General features: G+C 36.2%; 1 protein-coding gene across 1 annotated transcript; it reads left to right on the forward strand.

The window, feature by feature from the left end:
- Positions 1–475: 475 nt before the first annotated feature.
- LOC146163360 (uncharacterized) lies at positions 476–9,921 on the forward strand. The gene is made up of 11 exons (XM_083380462.1): positions 476–677; positions 1,488–1,676; positions 2,323–2,399; positions 4,794–4,902; positions 5,208–5,432; positions 5,502–5,610; positions 5,802–5,921; positions 6,033–6,082; positions 7,490–7,783; positions 8,227–8,415; positions 8,980–9,921. Exons 1-11 carry the CDS (start codon positions 476–478, stop codon positions 9,081–9,083), a joined length of 1,668 nt encoding a protein of 555 aa, XP_083236588.1. The 3' UTR covers positions 9,084–9,921.
- Positions 9,922–10,332: the final 411 nt, after the last annotated feature.

Below are 10,332 nucleotides of genomic sequence, written 5' to 3' on the forward strand. Positions count from 1 at the left end.
CAATTAAAGTGTTGAAATACTACGTCAGATGCACGTATACAATGGATTTCACATGATCGCGAAGTTGAATCAATAACAGCTGTGATATTCACATTCACATTCTAAGGTTCAACACGTGTTGACACCACTTATTTCTATTGTTTACGCCTATGCAACAATATGTACAGAACAGCAAAGAGTAATAAATGGATTTTTTTAAAGAATCCGACAATCACAAGAAAATAAACCATTCAAATCTAAATTTCAATTGGTGGTTACTGTATCTAACTATATAATAATAAATAAGGGTTAACGTAACTTGAATTATCATATTATAATCCTATTACATTCAATAAACATTGATACAGACGAAAATTACCCTGGTTATGTCAACGCTGATATCGACGAAATACAACCAAAAAACGAATTTCTCAAATTACATCAAAAAGGTGAGAATCAAATAATATTAGTGCAACCGCAAGTCGAATATTCCACAATGGAAGAAGCCAGCGTCCTGCGCGAAATCAATAATTTAGAAGACGAATATTCTCACCTTAACGACCGAGCTGCTGCTTCGATTCCCACTCCAATCGTTCGCGATAAAACGTCCCCGTTTAATGGTGACACGCCGATCGTTGAATACAGCACCGTTGCAGAGGTGGGGAATGAATCTGTGGCCTACAAAGGGATTAACGCAGGTTAGGAACGCACTTTTGCGCGATTATGGGAATGAAACTTTCAGACACAAAATCAAAAATATAGCTATAGTATGAAATAAATGTAAGGTTATATACATATATTGGTATTGCGTAAATAGAGTTTAATATGTAGGTATATACTTAAGGGTGTATATATAATTAAACCCCAACACATATAAACTGTCATACGTTTTCGAAACGTTTGTCAATTTAGTTTGCACCGGAATACTATTTACTAATCTAATTGATGTTTATTGCGATGTGCAATTACGTCCATCTCCACGGCTAGCACTCGTATTGCACGATTTAGGCTAATTACAATAAATCATTGCAGTAGCAATAAACAAGAAGATTTCAGTTTATTGTAGAGCTCTAACTTACTATAAAGGTTGTATAAACATACGGTCGTTTTGGTCTCTGTTTTAAAGGCCTTTCGCTGCGTGGCGAGAAGGCCAATGCTGTATTGTCTTACTTAAGCAAATGCGACTAGCGCGTACCGTACGCTATGCATCGCTTGTATCCATCAACCGACCAGCTCACAACCCAACTAAATGTAGGCTGCTCATGTGCCCTAAAACAATGTGCGCTGCAAACTAAGGAATGACCCTTCAGTTCTAAAACAAAGTATAAAACAGTTAGCGATTACATGCAAGTGAAAACCTAAAGATGTAATGGCAAGAAACTAAATAAGGCAAAAAGTGAAAAGCAAAGCAAATTAAACAGAAAAAAACACGATTAAATTAAGACAACATTAATTACACCATTCTTGTGTAGTTGATAAGTCTACTCATGAATATTCTACGTTAACAGACGCAAACGAAAGCGACATTCACATTGAGGCTGCTTACGCTTCGTTGAACGACATAAAAAGTCCCGATTTGTCTACCAAACCCCACTTAAACAATCGGGGTGTCTACAGCGACGTGGCCCTGGAAACCAACGACCCACCAAAAGTTAACGCGCACACATCTGAAGATGTTTACACAATTATTGGCAAAGGTAAGTAATAAATTGTACAGTATAGGCGTTTAATCGAGCAACCTTAAAAGTTCACATATGTCTACAACTATAGCAGACACCACGCATTGAAAGAGTTATTAAATACCTTTGCGATTTATTACGATAAATTAAAGAGGAATTTTATTTTGATTTTTTATAATGATAACTTGTTGAGTAAAAGTAATTCAACATAGATTGGGCGATTATAGCCAAACTGTAGGGCAGTGATTTCCAAACTGTGCGCCTTGTCAAGTGTGCCGCGAAACTTTTTGTAATTTTGGAAAAAAAGGTTATTTGTTTTACCAATAGGCATACAAAAGCCATGCATGCAAGCTTTTTTAATTTAAATAAGCACTTTCCATAACAAATTAATTATATTAAGACATTGAAATAAGGCAGTTGGTCGTGTGTTAAGGGCGGTTATAAAATTACTTCATTGATGTTTTTTAAAAGTTTATCGCGCAATATTTAGAATATTTTTAGTGTACCGCGAGCCAAAGAGCCTTGGAACCACAGCTGTAGGGTAAAAGCTAAGGTAAGGAGATTCGTCATTGCGTATAATGTCGCCGATCCTATAAGCATAACATAATATTTTCGCAAGACCGAAAGGACTTATATTTTCTTTTAAATTCATATTTTGGAGCAGGACCCTCGAGGAAAAGGAAAGCTGTTTTGCCACAAGAAGATTTAAAGGACGAACCCACCATTGATGTGTATGCTAAGGTTAATAAAGGCCGCTAGTGAAGGCTTAAGTTAAAGTAATTGATAATATTTTAAATTGCTTATTATCGCGTGTGCTATTTGGGTATTACACAGTAAAAAGGTTGTATAGCGTCGGCGAACGATGTGTATTAAACAGATTCCGTTGAATATGTCAATTGCGTTTCTCACGCAAAGTCTCATATTCCGGCTAATCCAACGCTCATTTATTGCAAATTTTTGTAAATTGTTGATTTACTTCTCTGAAGAGTCTAATTGTAAAATACAAAACTTGATACTAAAGAATTTTTTATCGTATTATGACGTGTTTTCGTTTCTATTAAAACACTCACTAATGGTGACAATAAAAAATGCATTAATTGTGTACAAATGTCAACCTGTTATTGTGCGTTATATCCATCTTATTTTCACTTAATTTTTCTGGAACGTAATACACTGGTATTTAAAATCAAAATGCATAAATGTTCCTGTTTCATATTCAAAGTTATCTAAACAAATTTTACTTAAACTTGTCTGCTACTTCGTCGACATTCACTGAAATGTTCTAATACAGTTTAATCAGGTTTTAGAAACAAATGTGAAAGTAGTAGAAACGCGGTACGCATTATTGCACTTGCCATGATTGCCCGAAACCCCGCTCAAACCGACTACCACATGAAAGCCTTTGTGTACAAACCGCAGTAGGTAGACGTACAAGGAAACAAAAGCGAAGAAAATTGTGAGAGAGGATAGAGGGTTAAAGCTTGTTTTCACGTCAATGAAATTAGTCGAACAGCACACCGAGCCTACTGTTATCAGTTTTTCTCCATAGAATGCCCACGCAAAATAATACAGGCAGAACTACGCAGGGCAAAAGGCTACACGAGGCTAAGATAAAACAGCTGGAAGCAAATCATGCTTGAAACGCGTAGGATAAAAAGTTTGCAATTCAAACGAAGATGTCAATAAACGATCCTTTTTGTGAATGTTTCATACATAAAAAATTTTATGGATGCTTTGAAATATTTCCTTTACAAATGGAACGAAGTGTGTAATTGTGTATACCTAGCGGAAGAACAAAATCATTATAACATCCGAAATAATACAGAGCATTTAACAATTTGTTTGTTTTTGTATTTTCGTGTTCCTTATCTGCCTTACGCTAATCATTGCCACTTTAAAGAGCATTCATTTCTAATACTTTATATTATGTCCACGTCCGTATTAATGCTTCTTTATCTCGTTGCGCCTATTTTACTAAAATATAACGCTTGACTTGCTTACGAGGAAATGATACGCCTATGCGACATTATAGCACCATGACAAAATCCACCACTAACATTAGCTATTGTTTAAACCCACGCTCCTAACACTTCGGCTTATTGTTGTACATCCGCTCGCTTTAGTCATGTGAATCTTTCTGAAAGTTAGATGTATCGCGCAGTTAATTTGCCAGTTCTACTGGCTGATGAGGAACATTATTTTGGTTGAGAATCCATGGCAATTAACATTCAACAGTGTAAGAAGTTTTCGGCGAGAATTAATGAGCGTTATATCTAAAGTTGTTCATAAAAAAATTCTTCATTTTAGAAAATCCAAAGGCCTAAATAGGGTATTATAAAAATGAATGTTGTGACGGATTTTATTGCATTGAGATTTCAACTGTCACTATGACTGCATATCAACACACATTTAAACTTAGGCTAATTCTATAGCTTGTACTAAGAATGTAGTGAAGGTTCAAAAATATAATAATGTAAAATATAGTTTATAGACATTTTATAGTGGAAATAGTTTATGTATCAGTTCGGTTATGAAGATTACGCCCTGCGTGAGCCAGGGCTGCGGAGTCGGACTCGGGACTCGGGACTACTCGAGTAAGACCAGGTAAAACTACCAGAGTCCCGAGTCCGATATGCGCATGTGCAATACCAAATTTTAAAACTGACATGGCTGCCAACCAGAATTTGTTAACAGGGATAGCATATGGTGGACTAGTTTCCAACCATGTATTGTGAGTGAATAAATTATACGACACCCCTATAGGTGGATAGCTGAATATCCATGTTAATTTAGTTACGTAACTTGGAAGAATGCAGGCTTTAGAGTCAAGGCCGGACTCGGGACTCGACGAAATTGCACATTTGACCGGAGTCGGACTCGGGAGTCGGACTCGGGTTTGGTGTTTTGAACGAAGTCGGACGCGAGTGTCGGACTCGGGTTACTTTTAACCGACTCCGCAGCCCTGGCGTCAACATTTTAAAATTTTGTTTGTTTTGTGATTGGCAGGAATATATCTGAGAAACAATGTACAGTGTGGTGCTTCTGGTGATATGTTGTTTGACTGGTGTAAGCACTAGTGAAGTCGGGTATAGGTTAGGTAGTTATGAGTATTACATTCACAGTTCTGATTTAAAGAATTTCTCCGATGCATCCATAGCATGTCAAACATCAGGTGGCGAACTGGCCAAAGTGAACTCTTCTGCAATACAGGTGTTTTTGGTCGAAAAATTGCAAAATATTACAGGTAACCATGCAGTTGTTTATCAATTTTGCTTATATAAACAAAGTAGACTCGTTCCTAAATGGAAATTTCCTGGGCAACCAAAATTAAAAAGTTACCAGAATTACTGCATTTATGGGCATAGAAGCGCATATATGGTATACAAAATGTTTGTAACATTAAGGTAACAAACAAAAAACGACTATTGAATAAACTTAAAAGTTATACGTAAGTGAATATAACTTGCAGGAAATGTAAACGAGTCGAGTTTCTTTAATTCAATAATTTCCAAATCCTGGCTTCTTTACCTTTTCCACGTTCATTATTAGGTTTACAAAAACCAGGAGACTTTTTTATCGCCTTGAAGCGAATTTCCCCTGAAACCTTCCAGTGGGTGGATGGATCAAACCCTACATTTTCACAATGGTACAATGGTGAACCGAATAATTATGGTGGCAACGAAGACTGTGTTGACATGAGGAAAGAGAAAGGCTATGATTGGAATGATATACGATGCAAAAACATGGAGCGATACATTTGTCAGAAACACATTGGTATGGGTAAAATCAAGCTGATAAATACTAAGCTGTAGTAATCAAAAAAACATATCCTTATCTGTGTAGAACCCACTACTATCGCCACTCCATCAACAACGCAAGAACCTAGCACCGCAGCGGTCACGTTCGCTCCGTCGCCAATTGCAACAAACGATATTGCTACTCGTACGACCAAGTTTACGAAAACAGGAAAAATACCACAGTTTTAAACGCAAAAACCATAGGCACATCCCCGCAGCTTAAAAAACGCTCATTATTGTAATGATTGGCATATTGTAATAACCTATCACGCCTCTTACTCGATTCTACTTTTTTAGAAGCATGAAAAACTTTAGGCAAACTTAAGTGTATCTCGTTTTCAGTCAGCGATGTTGCTCAAACCGCGGCCAATCAAGCTGGCTACGAGAATTTACCAACTATACTTGGAGCCGTATTTGCTGGAGTTGCAGTTCTTTTGGTCATAGCTTCAATCGTGATTTACAAAATGTTTGTGATAACTTGTGGCAGTTGTGATAGTTTGCTAATGCTACAGTACGAAATAAAGTGAATGTTAGGGAATACCAACCAAACAAACAAATCGCTTTTTTGCATTTACAGAAAGCGAGGAAAGAATGATGCTTCTTCTACTTCGATGCAAGCTCAACAAGGTACGTTATTTTGCCGCGCATTAAGTGTATGTTTAGTTAATCTGCATGAAATAACGCAACTAATAATAGATCTACGTTAGATGCACGTATATAGAATGCACTATAGTCTATAAGGAATTGTGATAACATCGGTTTGGAGACGATACCCGATACCACGTGGCAGTATGGGTACTTGGCCGATACTACCAATTGTTATCGGTGCTGATCTCAAACTAAATAACATTGTCATTTCAGTCATGATTTGTAATCCAAAATAGCAATATTTCCTTAAATAGTAAACTTATCAAAACATAATAGGTAAACGATCGGTGGTAATAACCTTCGTAACGCTATTTTGACTATATAACATTCACAAAATTATCTGAACGTTTTGGTTTCATCAATTTTGCTTTTGTAACCATGGCAAATACGTCACTGGTATCGTATCGAATTGCGAAACTTTTTTCCAAAACATAGGATACGGGAATAAATTATCCAGTATCAGACATACTTACCATGTACCAACATGGCATTGAATAAGTTAAGTAAATATTAAGCATGGCTTGCTATATTTCTTACCCCCCTTTCGAAATCAATGTCGCGTTTTTCGGTTTCGGTCCAATTCGATCAATTGTGAAAACACAACCGACTTATTTGCATGCTACAAGGAAATTATGGAATTGAATTTTCTGACAGATCGTAAAAGTTCCATAAACGGCACTTTCAACCTGACTGTCACCACCACAGTCCATTCATATTCTAAATTTGCTAGATAATTTTTTTTTTCCAAAGAAATCATATTACACTTATACAGCTGAATTATAGTGAGTGTAAAAATTATAAGCATCACTTGAAAAAAGTGATAGCAAGGCAAACACCTTCAATGTGTATGTTTATGTAGACGACTAAAATGTGTATTTTTATGTAGACGACCGAAAGTGTATTTTTCTATAGAAGTCCAAATGTGTGTTTTTGGTGTTGTAATGACTTGATTGACTTAAGTCCTTTGGCCGAAAATGACTTGACTGGACTTACATCTTTTGAACAAATGATTTGGGTTAAAATCAAGTGTTTTCAACAAAATAAGGTTATTTATCTAAATTTTCGCACCTAAACAATTTGCTTCCCATTTGTTGCGTTAATGCTTTTGTTTAATTTAGTTATTTCTCATATTTGGACGATCTTACCTGTTTTTAAATTTAAAGTAATTATTTTTACGACAAGGACTTTCCTTGAAGTTGACTTTTTTATAACTTGACTTGGGTAGCCTATAACTTAGAGTGGGACTTTTCCTGTTATTTTTATTCGTGAAGACTAGACTTCGACTTCAGTTATTTCACGAATGACTTTGACTTTAATTGATTTCAAATGACTTGTTTACAAAGCTGGTCTTTTTATATCGACGGCCGAATATGTATTTTTCTGTAGACGGCAATCCTGCTTACGCCAACGTTGATATCGGTGAACGAAAACCGGAAGGTGAATATTCTACAATGGGAGAAGCCAGGGGCGTTAACAAGCCTAATGAGTCAGAAGACGAATATTCTCACCTGAACCGAGGTGCTGCTTCGCTTTCGCCGCCAATCTCTCGTAGCTTAGCCACGCAGAACAGTGATGAAGCCTCCATTGCTTGTGATGCAAGGTTGGATGATGAGTACAGCTCCATTGCGAATGTTCAGTCGGGCTCCAAGCAACCTGTGACCTACGAAGCAATTAAGACAGGTAGGGTTTCCAGTAATGGGCGATTGGAATTCGCATTTTATCTTTATGGACACATATGAAGAGTGTGTGATAAAGAAGTGTTACCGCTTTGTCAATAAATAAAATGCAACTTTGCATCCATTATAGAGTTCTTATTCGGACAACCTAGCATAAAAGTGTAAAACAAACTTTCGAGGGAATTTTTTTATACTTCTCTTACTGCAAATTTTGGGATGAAAAATGTGCTATTGATGGTTCCATAATATTTTCAGTCTGACTACTCTGTAAGCAAGAACCACAAACAGATGTTGATATGTTATATCGCTCAAAGTATATACCTAATAAAATAATCTAACAACGTCGGTTGTATTAATATATGACTTACTATAATGGAATATGTGTTTTCGCAAGTTTTATCTCGTTCAACCGGTCAGTTGCATGTCATGCACGGTCTTTGTTCACAGGAACAAACGAAGAGAATATTGACGTAGAGGATGCTTACGCTTCGATGAACGAGCTTAAAAGTCCCGAATCACCCAGTGGACCCAGTCACTTACCCAATGCGGATATCTACAGTGTTGCACAGGAAACTCCCAATTCACCAAAGATGGACCCGCCGTCGCCTGAAGACATGTACACGGCGATTGGAAAAGGTAAGATTTAAGTCGTTTCACGCTTTAAACAGGCCACATAAGGCGTTTACGAACAGTTACAACTGCATGAGTTTTCGAAAACCATGATTCATACTTATAAAGTGGCTTAATTTTCGTACTGCGTTCTTGCAATGAAAAAAAATCGCGAACGATAATTCACAAAACATAAAGTTAAAGGGTCTCAGTTATGGATGTCAAACACTATCAGATCAGGGTCAATTCAGTCTCGCAGACGATTCCTAATGGTAGTATCCTTATCCATCGGGTACTGTGTTATCGGTACCAAACCATACCTGATTAATACAGGAATTTAAGCCATGATATGCGATCTACCGCAGGATTTTACCCAACTTTATGTTAAAGTGAGGTGTATACTTATTACACCCAACAAATTGACGCATATAAGCACCGCACCAATACAATTGAGTCGACCGGCCCATATGTATAGTAGAAATAATATGCAATATAAATCGTTACTCGTTTGGGGAAAACAAGTACTAATTTATTTAATTTTTTCGTTCAATTTTGCTGTTAAATGTTTCAAAATTTTTGTTGTTGGACTAGGACCCTCAAGGAAAGTCAAAGCTGTTTCGCCACAAACAGATGAGATGAACGAATCCCCGGAATCAACAAATGATATGTATGCTGTAGTTAACAAAAGACGCTAGTATATGGTGACTGCAGTGGAAGTTGTTTAAAGGGATGACCACTAACTAATGCGATGTATGCTATTTGTATAGCTTGCTACCACACACTGAACAATGACAATTTTAGATAAAATATCAAAACGTGCTTTCTGTTTGTCCTATTGCAAAAGTCATATCGATTGCAAAAATCACAAATCACATCACCATGCACATACACCACTTATAGTCCTATTCCATTACATGTACAACCTTATGTTACACCTTTATAGTTTTACGCCAAGAACATAACATTCCTTTGGTTTTAATAGGCTATATTTGTATGACTGTTTCTTACTCCCATATACTTTCATTAAAGCTTTAATCGCTCTATACAAATAGTTTGACACTTAACCAAGTATAAATTTAACACGCCTTCACCGACTCAACGGATATTTTTATAGTTAAGAGTCCTAAATATTGTGTTTTATTAATTTATCTGAGCTATAATATTTGTCGGAGCAGTTCTTGGTAGCGAACCATATACGACTTTTCTGAACGTATATTTTTGTTTGTTATATGTGCACTGCTTTATTAGGCGCCCTTTCAAATTGCTTCCTGTATCGGCATAAATCTTGCAAATTTGAAGGCAACAATGTGTTAAATTTCAATCAACGAGCATAACGTTTGAGGGAACACGAGATTCATGGGCATAGAGTTTATTTTAAACAAAAATTGAAAGAGAATAAATATTCAAAATGTTTGTTTTTACCAATGATGAATAGAGCAATCATTTGATTTAACTGTGATTGAACAAAAATATAGAAAGCATTATGTCTTGCCTAGTAGAACAGTGTTGTACTATTTTTCGTTAGGATTTCAGCACCACGGCCTGAAGTTTAAAGATTCTGCTTGTTATCAATTTGTAAAAAAAAGTATTTTTAATACTTTGTGTAATTCAATGTGTAATTTGCGTATAAAGTATAAATTATTTTGTTAACTCTTGCGGTCCCCAGTGGTTAACAAAGGCCAGTTGATCATCATGGGACTTTAAACGCATTCCGAGAAATCCTTACTGATATGAATAAAAACGTTGGTTGTGAATGTTGTCTGCATTATTTGTTAGTATACGCTATTCAAAGTTATCACGGGTAGGAAGACGCAACACTATTGTCTAACGAATGACAACTATAATACTTAAGGATGAGTGTTGATTAATTACTAACCACATTTTTTTAGATTAATAGCTAAGCACGTTTCTTGGGATTAATAGCTAACATTTATTCGTGAAAAA

This window comes from Ascidiella aspersa, chromosome 2, assembly GCF_963924565.1.
Source record: "Ascidiella aspersa chromosome 2, kaAscAspe10.2, whole genome shotgun sequence".
Lineage (NCBI taxonomy): Eukaryota > Metazoa > Chordata > Ascidiacea > Phlebobranchia > Ascidiidae > Ascidiella > Ascidiella aspersa.